Source organism: Callorhinus ursinus, unplaced genomic scaffold (assembly GCF_003265705.2).
Source record: "Callorhinus ursinus isolate GAN/ISIS: 27379988/994484 unplaced genomic scaffold, GSC_fseal_2.0 scaffold23, whole genome shotgun sequence".
Taxonomy (NCBI): domain Eukaryota; kingdom Metazoa; phylum Chordata; class Mammalia; order Carnivora; family Otariidae; genus Callorhinus; species Callorhinus ursinus.
This window is the reverse complement of record NW_027397085.1, coordinates 11,227,979-11,246,210: the sequence shown is the minus strand read 5'-3', so window position 1 is coordinate 11,246,210 and position 18,232 is coordinate 11,227,979. Positions and strand designations below refer to the sequence as shown.

Sequence of the window (18,232 nt, the reverse complement as noted above, 5' to 3'; positions counted from 1 at the left end):
TGCCAAAGTGTTTAGCCTTGATGATGATGGTGTGGGTGGATAGACTGAGGCAAAGGCCCAACTGGAACAGGTTCAAAAAAGAATAGGAGAGGCATTAGAAAAGGCAAGTATAGACAGCTCTTTCGAAGAGTTTTCCAGCACAAGGAACACAAAAAGAGTAAGCAGTAGTGGCGGGGGTGGGGGGGAGGGGCTGGGAGGGGGGTAGTGTGACAAGAACTCAGGACTACCTCGTTACCATTTTTCATCCAATCAAAAAAAATCAAATAACCTAGGTGCAATAATTTATCTTATATTACCTCAAGATTCTCATTTATGAAACAAGGATTATTACATTTGATCCTCCTTTCAGGAGGTCATACTCAAGAATAAGTCATATAAATATAAACAAATACGGTATCTAATTATTGTTCCACTTTAACAACAAACAATAATTGTGCATTTGGTACTGATGAGGAGCAGGGCAAGTGAAGAGTTCCCATCTGTACAGCACTTCATTCAAAAGCTACCATATGCTAGGTACCTGCCATCACTGATTCTGATTCTCTTGACAAATCTATCAGATGGAGAGGAGGCAGACAGCTTCACCTAACAGACTGAGAAATTAAGATACAGACCAACTGAGTGATAGGCCCAGGATCACTTGACTCAATTCATCAATTCATTCAATTCAATTCAACAAATACTTACTGAGCACCTACCACGTGTCAGGCAATTTTCCACATGCTTCAGATATATCAGTGAATAAAAGAGAAAAAATCCCTGACCTCTTGGGGCTGGCCTTTTGGGGCAGGGGTGGAGAGGTAGGCTATAAGCCATAAAAAGTAGAGCAGGGCGAAGAGATGCAAGTATGGAGAGCAGAGCAGGGAAGCAGGCTGCAGACGCAAGAGTGCCCAGCATAGGCCTCCTTCAGAAAAGAGATCTGAGACTCAGACTTGAGTCAAAAGACTCAAAGAAGATGGGGGGTATTACCATTAACTGGAGGAATAACAATCTAAGCAGCAAAAAACAACTACAACAGAAGCCTTTAGGAAAGAGGATGTCGTGTATTCAGAATTAGGAAGCTAATTTGCCTCAAGACAAATGAGAAAGGGGAAGAGTCTGTGAACAACATATCACAGAAGACCAAATTATATAAATCCTTTAAACCATGACTAAGTAACATGAGGAGTCACTGTAAGATTTTGAGTAGAGAAACGATAGAATCTGACATACTGTTATACTTTTTAAAAATTTTTTAAAGATTTTATTTTTAAGTAATCTCTACACCCAACGTGGGGCTTGAACTTACAACCCCAAGATCAAGAGTCACATGTTCTACTGACTGAGCCAGCCAGGCACCCCGACCTACTCTGTTTTAAAAGATCACGGGCGGTTGTGTTGGGAATATTCAAGAAAGCTGCAAGAACAGAAGCAGACAGACTAGTTAGAGGCTACTACATTAAAACAGATGAGAAACACTTAATCCTACCCAGGGGTGACATAAGTGCACGTGGAGGAAATGGTAAGACTCTAGATATATTTTGAAGGTACAGCCAACAGGATTAACTAAATGATTAAATGCAGAGTCTGAGAGAAAAGAGTCCAGAATGATGCCCAAATTTTGGGCCTAAGCAACTGAAAAGACAAGAGTTGCCATCAACTGAGATAAGGAACAGATTTTGGGTGGGAGGATCAGGAGTTCAGTCTTGGAAATGTTCAATTTGAGATGCCTATTAGACAGAGAAGCAGAGCTAGCTAGTAGGCAGTCAGATATAAAAGTCTGCAGTTCAGAAGGAAGGTCTTGACTGAATGCCGAGAAACTGAAGGATACCATAAAGAAAGTGAGTATGGATAGTGAAGAGAAGACCAAGCACGGGGCCCTGGGCGCTCCAGGTCAGGGAAAAGAAGAGACTAGTAAAGGAGAGGGAAGGAGCAAGCAAGGAGATAAGAAGAAAACTAAGAGAGTGTGAGGAGGTATCCTGAAAGCCAACTGAATCAAGTACAGGGTAGTGGCGGTGGTGGCGAGTTGGGGGGAGATGAGGGAGATCATCAGCTTTATCAATGGCAGCTAGTAAGACAGATGGAGACCGAGAACTGACCACTGAAATAAATAACCCAGAAATCACGGATGACCTTGATGAGAACAGGGTAGAGAGACTGAGGATAAGGCCTAACTGGATCGGGTTTAAGAAAGAATAGGAGAGGAATTTTTTTTCTATTTTTTTTAATATTTTATTTATTTATTTGAGAGAGAGAGCAAGCGAGCACACAGAGGAAGATGGAGAGGGAGACGGAGAGGGAGAAGCAGGCTCCCCGCTGAGCAGGGAGCCTGAAGTGGGGCTCGATCCCAGGACCCTGGGATCATGACCTGAGCTGAAGGCAGATGCTTAATGACTGAGCCACCCAGGTGCCCCAGGAGAGGAATTTTTAAAAGCAAATATATACAATTCTTTCAAAGAGTTTTCCAGTAAAAGGGGAAGACAATAAAAGTAGGCAGTAGTTTGGAAGCAGGGGGCTAATACGGCAAGAGTAATTAGCTGCTGTTTTTGCTTTTTTAAGAAGGAAGAAATGATGAAAAGTATATTCTGATAAAAATGATCCAGGACAGAGTGAAGATCTGCTGAGGTACAACAAGAAGGGTAGAATAACTCCAGTGATACCCCAGAGTAGGTGAGACAGGACAGAATCAGATCCAGTGTGCCAGTAGAGAGGTTTCATTTAGAAAAGACAATGGATGGTTCGTCTATGGTGTCTTAGTCTGTTTGGGCTGCTCCAACAGAACACCATAGACTAGGTGGCTTATAAACAACAAAAATTTATATCTCAAAGTTCTGAAGGCTGGGAAGTCCAAGATCAAGATACTAGCAAATTCAGTGTCTAGTGAGGACCTGTTTTCTGGTTCCCAGATGGTGCCTCTTCACTGCGTCCTCACACGGTGGGAGCAAAGGAGCTCTCTGGGGTCTCTTATAAGAGCACTAATCCCAATCATGAAGGCCCCACCTCCTAATATCATCACAATGGGCATTAGGTTTCAACATATGAATTTCGAGAAAACACAAATACTTAGTGTTGTGTACTAAGTATGGCACATGGTAACAGCTAGGCAGGCAGGCAGAGTGTGTGGGTGTGTAGATGCTGGTGTGTGGACAGGGGGACTGGGGGAGTCTGTGGAAGTTATTTTCTTATTACTTTAATTCTCTTGGTGGAGTAAGAAGCAAGGTCATCAACTAAAAGTGAGTACAGGGGAAAAGGTTTGAGGGCTTGAGAAGACAGGAGAAAGTGTTAAAGTAGTGGTCTGGGAGAGCACAAGTATGAAAGAACTTGGAAGAGACAGTGTGATTGCCACGCAGCATTAAAGGTCCACTTGAGGCTCATGGTCATGAATTAAAAGTGGGACCAATCGGCAAAGTTGTATGTTTTGTTCCATCTATACACAGTCACATGGATATGAACACAGAGTTGGTGGAGAGCTGAATTTAAGCAAGGTTGGGTTTTACAAGAAAGGGAGAGATACACAAGGGCATGAACATAATGATGAACCATGGAATCTAAGCAAGGGAAGAAGAGGGGTGTGAAAGGTAAGGGATCAACAGACGGGAGGTACCACAGGGTCAAAGATTGTTGAGGTAGGGATTATAGGGGGAATGAGCAGCACAGACAGGCTGTAGTGGTCAGGAAGTGAAATGTTTACAATAGAGATCATGGAGAGAATGCAGTTTCAATAATGAGAAGGTCCAGGGAAGAGTTTCTCACCCTTGGCACTACTGACAATTTAGACTTTGTTCCTGGGCCATCCTGTGCCTTACAGTATGTTTAGCAGGATCGATGGCTTCTACCCACTAGATGCCAGTAATACCAGCCCTCAGTGGTGACAATTAAAAGGATCTCCAGACATTGCAAAATCACCCTGAGTTGAGAACCACTAGTCTAGGGTATGACCATGCGGCTGAGGAGTTGAGATCACCGGATGACAAGGAGGTCAAGGAACAGACTGCTGAGAGAACTGAAAGACACACCTATGAGGTGGTTGCAGTTGCCGAGAATTCAGACAGAGGAGTACTAGAGAGAGTGACAGGGAACAGGAGCACATAAAACAGATGTCAGTAGGTGACAACAGTTAGGAGTGGGTGACACTAGCCGATGAAAAAGCTCAAAGCTGATAAGACTATAAGACCTTACCACTATGGCAAGCCTGGTACTAGAACTTTGGCTCCTTTTCTAGGGGTTTTTTAAATGTCTAGAAGGTGGGCAGACTTCTCCACATGATTTCATACTCAATTAAATTAGACTCACAGAGTCAAAAATAGGGGTCGGTCAAAAACAATTGGCACCATTTCTGACTGCCATATATAACAAACAGCTGAAGGCACATATTTTTGGCTGAAGACCATCCTAAAATTAGGACATAACATCTTGATTTTTAAAAAACCTCTCAATTTTCTTTCTGGCCCTTAGAAGGATGTATTATACTGCCTTTGATTAGAAAAGAAACATCTCTTATTAAATGGTTGCTTTTATCTGTTTGCTACTGAGCAACCATAACCAGTGTTTTCTTTAGATAACCAGTCACCTTTACCTTCACATAGTTTAACCACCAAGGAGGACAAAAAGATCTTAATATGAAATGAACCGACTGCAATGCTCTCCAACTGTGTGTCACCTATTCTCCTCTGACTGCCACCTGGAAAGATAGCGTCTCACCAGATTGCAAGCAGATTTAGAGCAAATGCCCAATTTTCATCCCCACCTCTTAAAAGCATATTCACAATGAAAGTGCTTATTGAAATTAATAGATGCATCCCCTTGATAGGAGGAATAGCTTCAAGATGGCAATTCAAATTGTATTATAATCTATTAAATTCTCCCAAATGCAGTCTCATTGCAATAATTAAGTCTTTAAGGAAGCTACAGTCATTCAACCTCCATAAGCCCATCTGCAGAATTCTACCCTGTTATGGTTATACTGAATTTAAATTTTATAATGCATAAATGTGAAGCAGAAAAGATGGTGTTCAAGGAAACACGTGATGCTATCATCCAAGTCCTGCTCAACTTCACAGATTACCAAATCTAATATTTAAAGCTCACACAGAACAACAGTGAAATCTCTCATTTTCAAATCCCCAAATAGAAAGTTGACAAAGCTTAATTGTGATGTAATTATTACACTTTTACATACTGCTTTTATGATGACTAAGGTATTTTCATATATTGATTCTAAATGGGATGCTTTCCTATTAGGAAGAGACAAGATCTTCAGAGTAAAAACCAGGATTTAAACCTCAGCATGGCCACATTCCACTGTTATGTCACTCAATCTATCTGGTTTCATTATCTGTTAAGTGAGGATAATACTAACTTAATAGTTACTGTAGAGAAAAAATTCCCTACAGTATGAACAGCATAGTTCTGACACTTAACAGTTGTTCAATAAATGAACAATTGTCCTCATATTGTGTTGTTAATTAAAACAAGCCTCAGAAAATGGAAACACAATCTTTCTTCTTGAAAGATCAATAAAATATTTTAATTTTGTTTTAATAGATTATAAAGTCAGGCTTATAGCTATTTTAGTCTTTGTTTACAATTATAACACAAATGAACATAAAGAGCAGGTGCCTACCTTCCAAACTTTCTTGTTCATCTGAAGTATAAGCATCCATCTGACTTTGTTCCCGTAAGAAACGAATAACTGCATAAACTAAGTGCTTGATAGATGACATTTTAAAAGCTTAAACACTTTTCCTTGATAAGAAAAACGGAAAACAGCGATCTAAGTTATGTTCAAGAATGTCAGGAAGGTTATAAATAACTAGATTATAAATTACATCAAAAGTAAAAAGCAAAAACAGAACCTCTATTACCTTCATTCTTCTTTTTAAAGAGTCAGGAGAACACAAAGTGTTGTTATGGCAACGTATTACATATTTTCACTTATACCCAGTAGTATTAGATTATGTTAAAACCTGCAAAAGTAAATTTTTCTCAAAACATATAGAACATAAGCTTAGACTCTCACTGAATATCTCACTGTCTCTTAACAGTATATATAGCGCAGACACAGATCAAGACAGGGGAATAGATACAGATGTAGAAATCCCCAAAAGGCCTCCATACTAAGTTGAGGGAGATTTCATACTGCTGACTCAGAAGCTCATCTACAATGAGCATCTTCCTCTATTTCATGAGATTTTTAAAAATGTATGTATAATTTACCGTGCACCAACTTTTGTAGGGTTAGACTGTTATTTGAGGAGGAAATATATTAATGGAAGGGTGTTCAACCATTGAATGTCATTCTTAATAAAAATGGCATTTCTATTTAACCAAGACATGTCGGAAAATCATTGCCTAAGTCGATGGATACTACACACCGACCAGTGCTCTCTGCAGTAGCTGTGCTCTCGTGGACAAGCTGGAAGCTCCCGGTCATGTTCATTCACATGGAATACTATCGCATCCAAACAGTGGCGCAGGGCCAGCCGGCCTTAATGGCTTATTTCCACTAAATCGCATCATCCATCTGTTCCCCAGGTTCCCTAATCCAAAGCCAGGGTGTGGTACCCACCGCCAGGATGTTTATGGTTCCTGGGCTTATTTTAAAGGCAAGCCCAGTCTTTAGGCCATGGGCTTGCAAGTACTAAATAAGGCCCCAGAGCAGAAGGTGAAAAAAAGAATGGGGGCAGAGAGGGTGAGGAGGAGAAACGAAGATATTCAACCTCCTCCAGGCTTCTCCCCCTTCTTCTCCCCAGAGCACATTGACCTCCTTCTCCCTCCCTTTCTACCCGGGCCTCGTTTTGGCCCAGACGGGGTTTGCTGCGGGTGCGCGGTGCAGGCCCCATCTGGGGCAGGGGGAGAAGCACCCATCCCAGACAGAAGCCCCTTACCAGGCGAGAGGACGCGAGACAGTGGCAGCGGGCCCGGGGGCGTCCGTAAGCCGGGACGCCCGCCCCCTGGTCCTCCGGCTTCAGCCTGGCTCCCGATCGCAGCACTGCCAAGGGTCGCCCAAACTTCCCCGGCTCCCAGGCCGCCGTCGCCCCTCAGCCCACCCGGCTGCGCGCTCCGTTCCCGGCCACTGGGTCTCCCCAGAACCGCCCCCCGGGCGGCGCCAGCGCGCGGGGCGGGGCGCAAGTCGGGGGGCGGGGCCGAAGTGGGCTCCGGCGTGGGGCTGCCGCACGTGGGAGGGCGCGGACACGGCTGGCCGCCGCCGCAGCTGTTGCCTCCTGCGCTAGGCCGCCTCTCGGCTCCCCGGAGCCCCGCATCCCCCAGCCCAGACCCGAGGACAGCGCGCCCGCCGCCGCCGCCGCCTCTCGTCCCTCCCATGATCGCCCAGTGCCTTTCGGCTGTGCGAGGCCTCCACAGGTACCTCCCGTGCGCGGGTTAACCTTGGCTGTGGGCCGGGCGTGGTGCCGTCCGTGCCAGGTGCCTGTGCTCAGCCTTTCCCGAGCGTACCCCTCCGACGCCCCTAGGACTCTGCGCCCCCCGGCCCGCATGCTCTACCCTGAGGGACACCTGGCGCGGACACTTGGGGCCACCTTTCTCTCCTCCACTCCCTCGGGAGGGCATCCATTCCTCTTTGTTTGGGACTGTCTCAGCTGCAGCCAGCAAGACTGATCACAGGCCTGGCCCGAAATAAATGCAGAAAGATGGTTCGGATAAGAAAATCGTTTGACTTCCGCCCCCCATCCAGAACTGCGGACCTCTTATTAAAAGTGCCCGCAGCTGTAGACTCAGGAATAGCAATTCTGATTTGCCCCTCACGCATATCATTAGCATACAAATGGTTTAACAAACGCGCGCGATGAAACCGCTATGGTTTTGCTGCTTATCTCGGTCCATGCTTTCTAATTTCCTTTTTATTTACCTCTTCCCCATAAAACGTTCGGCGTCTTGCTGGGGCCAATTGACTTGGCCCAAAATGGAGGAAATTATTGCTAGGACACGGTTTGGGGCAGCCTCAGCTGCTGTTTTGGATTGCTTCCTAGCTCCCAAGCCACACCCCTCTGCCACAGACCAGTAGCAAGATGGTGAGAGAATTAAATTCTTTGCACGGATGCACTAGATGGAGTGGTTTTCGGAAACAATGCCTCTACCACCCCCATCCCCAAATCCAGCCTTGAACTGTAAATCCTAATGAAGATCCAACAGAAAAAAAGGAAATATGTGTTTCTTGCTAGATACTTATAAAACTACTTTGGAAAATGTTCAGCATTTAAGCTTTTTGACAGTTTTCTATTGTATATGGCAAAAATTACTGAGGATCTAAGAGCTTCTGTTTATGTCGATTATAACTACCCATATTTACCATATTAGAAATGAAAATTAGGGGATTTTTAAAGTATTCATTTATGTAAAAAGAAAACAGTAATAAACTCATTACCTGCACAAATAACATTTTTAATGAAAAATAACTGTTTTCCAAAACTCCTCCAAAAAAATCAGAAAGAAAGTGGAATTGTGGTTTGGTTTCTTTTTTTTTTCTTCAGGTTTTTTTTTATGGTTGTAAAATATACATAATGTAAAATTTGCCATTTTAATCATTTTTAAGTGCACAATTCAGTGACATTAAGAACATTTACGTAGTTGTACAACCATTATCATTATCCATCTCCAGATCTTTTTCATCATCCCAAAGTGAAACTCTGTACCCATTAAACAGTAACTCCTCATGTTCTTTCCCATCCCTGGTAACCACTATTCTTTCTGTCTTTATGATTTTGACTATATTAGGCACCTCATTCAAGTGGAATCCTACAGTTTTTGTTCTTTTGTGACTGGCTTATTTGAGTTAGCATGTTTTTAAGGTTCATCCGTGTTGTGACTTAGGTCAGAATTTTCTGCCTTTTTAAGGCTGAATAATATTCCATTGTATCGATATACCACATTTTGTTTGTTTATTCACCTGTCCATGATCACTTGGGTTGTTTCCATCTTTTGGCTGTTTTGAATATTACTGCTATGATCATAGATGTGCACACATCTGTTTGAGTCTCTCCTTTCAGTTCTTTGGGCATGTATACTTAGAATTAGAAGATCCATATGGTAATTGTGTTTAATTTTTTGAGGACCCACTATGTTTCCCACAGCACCTGTACCATTTTACATTCCTGTCAGCAGTGAACAAGAGTTCCATCTTCTCTGTATCTTCTCCAACATTTTATTTCTGTTTTTTATAAAAACTATCCTAGGAGTGGCATTGTTTTACATTTGTGCAAAACAAATGTGTAACTTAATAGAAAATAGCTGGATTCTTAGATCTGCTTCTGCATTTGATATGCTACACTTTTGTTTTGGTTTAAAAAGAAAATCCCACCTCTCACTTATATGTAGTTGGAAAAACAGGAGTAAGTAATCATGGATATGCTTTGATATCATATCAAAGTTTCACAAGTGGTAGTTTTTTAAAGATTAGTTGCAATGCAGAATATGAAACTATCAGTGTACTTTTCGTATTCTGTTACATTAAAATCCATGGATTTTAAATGGATCTTTTACACGTACATGATTTTCCAATATCAAACATTGGTTACTTGGAAAATCACAGTACACTGTGTTAAACAGATCTTCCTAATGTTGACACATTACATTATACAATATCAAATCATATTCCTTCATATCATCGTCCACTCCATCATAAATGTCTTGAGGTATTCGGAAGCTGGCAAGCTCACACTGGCAGATACAATTTTTCAAAATTCTAATTTTCATTTGAAAGCTGAAATTTTATCAGTGGTAACAAATACTATCCATTCCTCAATGTGACAGGCTCACTTTGTTACATTTTTGAGAGAACTTCCGCTGAATACTTCAGTCTGATCAATCATAGTTTGTCTGTCACTCATCTTTTCAAGTACAAATAGTGTTCCATGAGAAAAGCAGCTGTTTCAGCTCCAATTTAATCGGTTGCACAAGTGCTTTTGGTTTCAGCAACCAAATCTTCTGGACAGTTCTCGTGCTCAAGTATACAGCAGAAGTGCTTTATGCATACTTTGCCACACATATCATTCAGTGATTGAGATTTAATAAAATCAAAGATTTTACTATTTCATGAAAGTGAGATTGACATTTTTAGCATGAGTCGTGGCAGTGAAGAATATAATGACTTAAGACAGTCCGGTGCCACTGCCTTGACGTGTTCTAAGGAGCCAACAATTTCATCTACCATTGCTTCTTACCATCAGTACAAATGTCAACCAAGTGAAAAAAGTAAATATCATACTATTATCATGAAGTACTTGTAACCTCCCAGATGACTTGAAATGGTCTCAAGAACCCCTCCCCATATTCCCACCCCCAAGGATGGCAGAACACATCTTGAAAACCTCTGATATGTGTTACTCAGATTCTTTGTCTATGCATGGAAGAAAATAAATATATAAAAAGCCATGCAATTATTATCTTGTTAGAAGCTGGTAACCAACTAAATATATCAACTATTTTGTTACTTAACAGCATAATATTACAGTTAATCAACATATATAGCAGTAGTAGTCATTAACTTATGGCACTTGTGAGTGACTTAATCACAGAATCTTTGTTTCGAACTGTGTCCTCTAAAAAACAGTCAGTACTAGACAATGTGGAAGGCCCTGTGTGTTCTCTTGATTGTATTTTTTCCTGTTTCTTCCTACACTTGGGAGTTCGTTTTAGTGTTTTAAGAGTAACTAGGTTTTTGTTTACTGACTTAGGATTTCTTTTGTGTTTATCTCTTGGTAGAGCTGCTATACCCCCTTCCCAAAGCCAGTTAGACAGCCAGGATGATTGATGGGGTCCTAGGCCAATTTCTTAGGAATAAGGGGACAGAGAATCTGAAAACTGGTTGTAGTTGCCATTTAGATAATCTTGTGACCTTAGGTAAATCACTCAATATCTTGGATCTCTCTCAAGTTCCTTATTTTGTAAAATGAAAAGGACTGGACTCAATGATACTTAAGATTTCTTTCAACTTTTGTTGCCATAGCGATTAAACCAGGTGAATTTCTCCTTTCTCAGCCAGATTACACAGCATATGAGCCAAGCAAAATCTGATGCATACTGTAGAGTGAGGGATGGATGGCATTGTCAACAAAGCAAATAAGAAAGATGACTCAACGATATTTAGTCCAAATTTTATATATTTATATATATATATATATATATATATATATAAAATGGCCCTAGTTTCCTCATTCAATTAAAAAAACCATGGTTTTAAAAATTATGACAGCAATGCATCTTCATTGTAGGAAACTTAGAAAATATTCACAAGCAAAAGAAACACAATCCACCCATCCAGAAGAACCAATTGTTAACAGCTCCCAAAATCTTTTCCTCATATAGACACTTTTTTTTTTACAAATATGGGATTATACCATATTTTTATAAGTCTTATGTACTGTAAACATCCTTCCATAATATAGTTACAATGTGGTCCATTTAGGAATGTGTGATAATTAATCCCTACTTTTGAACGTAACAACTTTTTCCACTTCCCGCGATGAATAATAGGGCTTATTTAGATAAATGTTCTTGCTCTTAAGTCTTTTGCCAAATCCTTAATTATTTCATTGGTATAAGTTCCGAGCAATGGAATTTGTACATCAAAGGGCATGTACATCTTCCAGGCCTTTGGCACTTACTATCCTAGTTTTCTCCAGAACATTCCACCAAAATTACCCTCTTACCAGTAGAGTGTGTAAATGCTAGTTTCCTACACCATTACCAACACTGAACATCTTAATAATTTTTACCCGTATCAGTCTATGAAGCGGGAAGTTTTCTTATTATAATTTGCATTGACTTGCATTTTTTTGAGAGTTTATTTGGTGAGCTTAATTCTTTAATGAAAATTCAGGACTTGTGATCTGAAGACCAAAAAAGTTGTTTGTTTCTGATATGAGAATTTATTCATATGGGAAGTCTCAGGAAGTTAGACAAATTAAATTATAGTTATTCATAAATTTAACAATATTTCTGTATCTTAACTGGAATTAAATAAAATTTCAATTGTCCCCCCAAATCCAGTAGCTAGAAACCCCAGAATTTTAGGACAATGGTGCTAGAAAAAAATACCAATGAGGGAAAGGTTTTAAGTTATAAATATCAAAGGCTGGACTGAGATTATTTGTAAAAATGGATTTTGAAAAGTTGTAAAGGAGGATTTTTGTTGTTCTTTACCCCTGGTTTTGGACAGAAACATCTGGTACTTAGTCAGATTTAAATATTATCACCTCTTTGGTTAAGACAAAGCAGAGAACTTCTGTGGGGAGAAGCACTTAGATTAAAGTATGAAGAACCAAGGAAATTGATGCTTATTGGATACATATGTATATGCCAAGTTCTGCATTAGAAAGGCAGGTAGTGGGGCGCCTGGGTGGCTCAGTCATTAAAGCATCTGCCTTCACTCAGGTCATGATCCCAGGGTCCTGGGATCGAGCCCCACCTCAGGCTCCCGGCCCCGTGGGAAGCCTGCTTCTCCCTCTCCCATCCCCCTGCTTGTGTTCCCTCTCTGGCTGTGTCTCTCTCTGTCAAATAAATAAATAAAATCTTAAAAAAAAAAAAAAAAGGCAGGTAGCAAGTATAGTACTCTAGACTAGAATAGACTAGGCTCTAGTAATCTGGACCTGTCTCTGCCACTGGCTAGCACTGCAGTCTCAGGCAGAGTTACTTGATTTCTCTGTGTCTGTTTCTTCATCAGTAAGTTGAAATTAATTGGCTGATTTTTTCACTCACCAAATATTTTTTGAGTGGCTGTTATGTGCCAAACATTGTTCTAGTTTTAATGATACAGCAATGAACAAAGCAGCCAAAAATCTTTGTGTTCATGCAGCTTACGTTCTAGTGGGAGAGACAACTAAGGAAAAATATAGAGTATGTTAAATGGGGACATGTGCCAGGGGGCAAAAAATAAAACAGAAAAGAGGGATATTCGGTATTGGTGAAAATGAAATTATAGCGTTGACAAGAGAGGGCTCAGGAAGAAGTTGATAACTGTGCCTGGTGTGTTTGAGAAATTGAAGAGGCCATTGTGACTAGAATAGAATATCTTTCAGACAGGTGAGTAGGATATGAGACAAGAGAGGGAAAAATTGTACTCATCTGTATTAGAAAAACAATTCTCCCTTCTGGGAGTCCCTTTACTACTCACACAGAACTCTTCACTTCTGACACTGAACAGTCACCAAATGTGTGTGGAGGTTTTCCCCACAGCAAGCCATTCTCTGAGTCACCAGCTGGGTGTCCTACATTTTAACTCAATTCTGATACTACCTACCTAGAGATATCGTCAGATCCCACAGGTTAAGGACTGGTCCCCACACTCCACATGCCAGTTGTAAGTCCATGTTGTTACCTGTGCTTCTGACCAATTGGCTATAAATCTGAGCTTCCCATGGCCCTCTCCTTGGGTTCAATTAATTTGCTAGAGAGGCTCACAGAACTCAGGAAACATGTTTACCAGTTTATTAAAGGATATTATAAGGATATAGGTGAACAGCCAGATGAAGAGTTATATACAGTGAGGTCTGGGAGGGTCCTGAGCACAGTAGCTTCTGTCCCTGTGAAGTTGGGGTATATCACCCTCCTGGTACATGGATATGTTCACCAAACTGAAAGTTCTCCAAACCCCATACCATAGGGATTTTTATGGAGGTTTTATGAGGTAGGCATGATCTATCATTAACTCCATTTTCAGCCCTTCTCCCTTCTCAAGAGAATGGGGGGAGGAGCAGGGCTGAAAATTTCAAGCTTCTAATCATGGCTCAGTCTTTCTAGTGACCAGTCCTTATCCAGGGAGCCTACACAGAGTCACTTCATCAGAGCAAAAGACACTCCTATCACCCAGGAAACTGCAAGGTTTTCGGGAGCCCTATGACGGAAACCAGGGTCAGAAATCAGATATTACAACAAAAGATGATCCAGTGCTCTTATCACTTAGGTAATAACAAGGGTTTTAGGAGCTCAGTGCCAGGAGCCAGGAACAAAGACCACTATATATTTGCTATTATCTCACATCATCTTTTTAAGATGGAGAGTAAATAAAGAGTACTTTGAACATTGCCTAACTATGTCCATTACTATTGCCACAATAATGCCATGTAACAAACTGCATCTCCACAGAGTATAATGACAGATATTTATGTTTGCTGACAAATGTTATGTTTGTTGGACAGTTTTTCTGGTCTTGACTGGGCTCATTCTGCACCTACAGTTAGCCATGGGCTGTGTAGGCAGCTCTGCTGATCTTGGCTCATATATATGGGAATCTAGGATGGTGAAAACTAGGGCCACTTGGCTCTCTTTCACATTCTCTTGAATTCTCTGGGAGACTAACTCTGACCTGTTCTCATGGCCATGGCAGAGTTCCATGAGAGTGAAGTATATATAGGCCTCCTGAAGCTTAGGCTCGAACTGGATGGAGCACCATCAACTCTGCCACATTCTACTGGCCAAAGCAACTCACAGGGCCAGTCCAGGTTCAAGAAATGGGTAGAAAGACGTTGTATCTTGATGGGAGGAGCAGTATAGGTACATATAGAGGTGAGATGGAGGTCATGTTAGCAGTTAGTCTACCACATTGGCACATAAAATCTCAATAAATATTAGCTATTATTAGCTATTAACTATTATTTCATGTTTGTGAATTACCTAGTTGTATTTAGGAGGTTTTCAAATTCAGATCATTAATTTGCTTTTTGGGTTTTTTTAAAGATTTCATTTATTTGAGAGAGAGAGCACAAGCAATGGGAGAAGGACAGAGGGAGAAGGGGAAGGAGAAGCAGACTCCCCGCTGAGCAGGGAGCCTGATGCAGGCTCCATCCCAGGACCCTGGGATCATGACACAGACACTTAACCAACTGAGTCACCCAGGCGCCCCTCAGATTATTAATTTGTAATAGCCCTTCATAAACATTGCAGGGTTTTTTTGTCTTTGAATTCTGGGGTGGATTGTTACTGCTTTTTTGCCCTACAAAAGTTTAAAGTTATTTTGTAATCAAGTATATCAGTCTTTTCCTTTATGACTTTTGCCTTTGATTGCATGCCTAGAAGGTGTGTCCCTACCCCAAGACTATAATTTTTCAAATCACCTGCCTTTTCTTCTAGTACTTTTATGTTTCATTTTGCACATTTGAAACCTTTACCTATCATGAAGTGACATTTCCAATTATTAAGTGAAACAAAAAGGAAATCAGCATAAACTGCAGGAAGTATGAGAAACTCCAGCTTACAAAATAGGGGTTTCTAATTTACCACAGTGTACTTTGGAAGATCCCATTTCACCTACTGTGAGATTATCTATACCTCCTGCTTGGTGTTCAAAAGGATACCCTCTTATTTCCCAGCCACACATAGCTGGTACCTTTGATACCTAGTCTTATTTGTGGTCAAGACCCAAAAGGAAAACTTTTTTCCTGCCTCATGTCTTTTATTTTTCCTTCCTGTTCCCCCACCCGCCTCCCTTCTGGAAACCGTCAGTTTGTTTTCTATAGTTGAGAGTCTGTTTCTTAGTTTGCCTCTCGCCCACCTTTTTTTCCCTTTGCTCGTTTGTTTCTTAAACTCCATATGTGAGTGAAACTCATGGTATTTGTCTTTCTCTGATTGACTTATTTCACTTAGCATAATACTCTAGGTCCATCCGTGTCATTGCAAATGGCAAGATTTTATTTTATTTTTTTGGCTGAATAATATCCCATTCAATATGGAATAGAATAGTGTGGTGTGTGTGTGTGCGTGTGCACACATCTAATCCATTCATCAGTGGACACTTGGGCTGTTTCCATAATTTGGCTTTTATAGATAATGCTGCTATAAATATCAGAATGCATGTATCCCTTTGAATTAGTATTTTTGTATTTGGGTAAATACCTAGTAGGGCAATTGCCAGATCATAGAATGATTCTATTTTTAACTTTTTGGGGGACCTCCATACTCTTTTCCAGAGTGGCTACACCAGCTGGCATTCCCACCAACAGTGCAAAAGTTTTCTGCTTTAGGAGTAGGTTTTTTACCCTTTGAGTATGCCATACCATGCATAAGATGTAGCTACAAAAATATTTTTGGAAGCATTGCTCTCATTCACCTGGTGTTCTCAAGTTTCCAAGCACAACAGAAGATAAGCTCCAGTGCTTAAAAGCTTACCAAGTCTCTGTTTTATATTTGCTAACATTTATTGACTAAAGCAAGTCACATGGCCAAACCTAGAGTCAAGGGTGAAGACACCTCTTGGTGGAAAAAAACTGCTGAATTATATTACAATGACAGAGATAGGAAGAATTTGTGGTCCTTTTTGCAGTCCATTACAGAGCTTTTGTAATGCTCAGGAAAAAAATATGTGTCTTTAAGTACATTAGCAAAGAAGGAAGATTTGAGTTTTTATCTCAAGCTAGAAAAGGAACAGCAAATTAAACCCAAAGAAAATAGAAAGCAGGCAATAATAAAAAGTAGAAATCAATGATACAGAAAAGAAACATGCAATAAGGAAATTCAACAAAGCCAAAGTTTGTTCTTTAAAAATATTGATGGGGCCCCTGGGTGGCTCAGTCGTTAAGCATCTGCCTTCGGCTCAGGTCATGATCCCAGGGTCCTGGGATCAAGTCCCACATTGGGCTCGCTGCTCAGCGGGGAGTCTGCTTCTCCCTCTCCTAACCCCCCTGCTTGTATTCCCTCTCTCGCTGTGTCCGTCTCTGTCAAATAAATAAAATCTTAAAAATAAATATTGATAAAATTGATCAACTGTTTATCAAGAAAAATGAGAGGAAACACATGAATAAAAGGAGTAAAATAGGGACCATCACTACAGACTGTACAGATGTTACAAAGATGAGAGTATTTGTGAAGAAGTGTTTGCCAGTACATTTGAAAATTTAGGTAAGTGGAAAAATTCCCTGAAAAATACAACATTAAAGTGGACACCACAAGAAATAGAAAATCCTATATTTATTGAAGAAACTGTGTGTGTATTCAAAGACTTTTCCACAAAGAAAACTCTAGACCCACATGGCTTCAGCAGTGAATTCTTCCAAATATCTAAGGAGTAATACCAATCATATATAAACATTTCCAAAGAATAGAAAAACAGCTGACACTTCCCAATTAGATTTATGAGATCAACCAACCCTCATTCCAAAAATTCAGGAGGACACTACAAGGGAAAACTAGTGGGTTCTTGTAAGTTTAAAAAAATTAGAAAATCAATGAAATTAACCAATTAATGGAATAAAGGAGAAAAATCATGTGATTATTTTGCTAGATTCAAAAATGAATTTGATAAAATTTAATATCCGTTCATGATTTAAAAAAAATTTTTGGCAAACCAAGAATAGAAGGATTTCCTTAACTTCATAAAGTATATTTTTTAAAACCTACATAAAACTTTATGTAAAATAGTAAAGTTATTTTTTTTTAGTAAAATTATTTTTAAAAAGGCTTCCTGAGATCAGGAATGAGGTAAAGATGACCATTTTTACTATATATATTCAATGCTGTCCTTGAGGTTTCAGCCAATGCAATAGTTTAAGAAAAAAAAAAGATTAAAAATTGGAAAAGAAGAAATAGAACTGCCATTTTTCACAATGACATAATTGTGTGTATAGAAAATTTAAAGGTTAAAATATTAGAATAAGTGAATTTAGCAAGGTTCCTGGATAAAAGATCAATATAAAAAAATTCAATTATAGTTCTATCTTAGCAAGATACAACTGGGAAATGAAAATTTTAAATTTTATAAGTAAAAATAGAATTAAAAACTTTATACAGGAATAAATCAAATAAAAAGTGTGTAAGACATCAGCAGAGAAAACTACAAAACACTACGGAAAGAAATAAAAGAAGATCTAAGCAAACAAAAGGATACGTCAGTTTGAGATTCGACCACTGAATGTAGAAAGTCTTTATTTTCTGTCAACTTTATTTCCATTTTGTTTGCCTTCAGCTGCTCTTTAAGACCACTCAATGGTTGGTCCCATTCAGCGGCCTGAGCAGTGGGAGCTGCAGACTAGCCTTCAGGGGCAGGCTGAGCGCTCTGGTCTTCAGCAGGGAACTGCTGAAGGGGGCAGAGAGGGCACCTGCACACCTTCAGACCAGTCTGTGACTTCGAGTAGCAGTGAACTCAGGACCTGGAGCAGTCCATTCACCCTGAATTTCCTCCTTGGTCACAGCCTTTTCAGCAGCGGCCTGCTCTTTTCAGTCTCTTCAGGAACTCTGTAGAAGTAGAGATCAGGCATGACCTCCCATGGGTGTTCAGAGGAAATGGTACTACACATGCCCGGAACTTCCC

The 18,232-nt window shown here is 40.3% G+C and overlaps 2 protein-coding genes across 4 annotated transcripts in view; one reads left to right on the top strand and one right to left on the bottom strand.

Moving 5' to 3' along the window:
• Positions 1–7,081, bottom strand: part of SGTB (small glutamine rich tetratricopeptide repeat co-chaperone beta) — a 43,990-nt gene extending 36,909 nt beyond the window's left edge. For 2 of the 3 annotated variants that reach the window (XM_073905413.1, XM_073905414.1), the window contains exons 1-2: positions 6,867–7,081; positions 5,603–5,724 (exon numbers count right to left, since the gene is read on the bottom strand). In XM_073905413.1, coding sequence (XP_073761514.1) covers positions 5,603–5,702 — 100 coding nt within the window. In that variant the 5' untranslated portion in view covers positions 5,703–5,724; positions 6,867–7,081. The remainder of the gene's footprint in view (positions 1–5,602; positions 5,725–6,866) is intronic. The other variant, XM_025892760.2, reaches the window with a different exon arrangement.
• Positions 7,082–7,125: 44 nt separating this feature from the next.
• NLN (neurolysin) overlaps positions 7,126–18,232 on the top strand; it is a 93,402-nt gene continuing 82,295 nt past the window's right edge. The window contains exon 1 of the mRNA XM_025892824.2: positions 7,126–7,341. Within this exon, the coding sequence (XP_025748609.1) occupies positions 7,301–7,341 (41 nt within the window). The 5' untranslated portion in view covers positions 7,126–7,300. The remainder of the gene's footprint in view (positions 7,342–18,232) is intronic.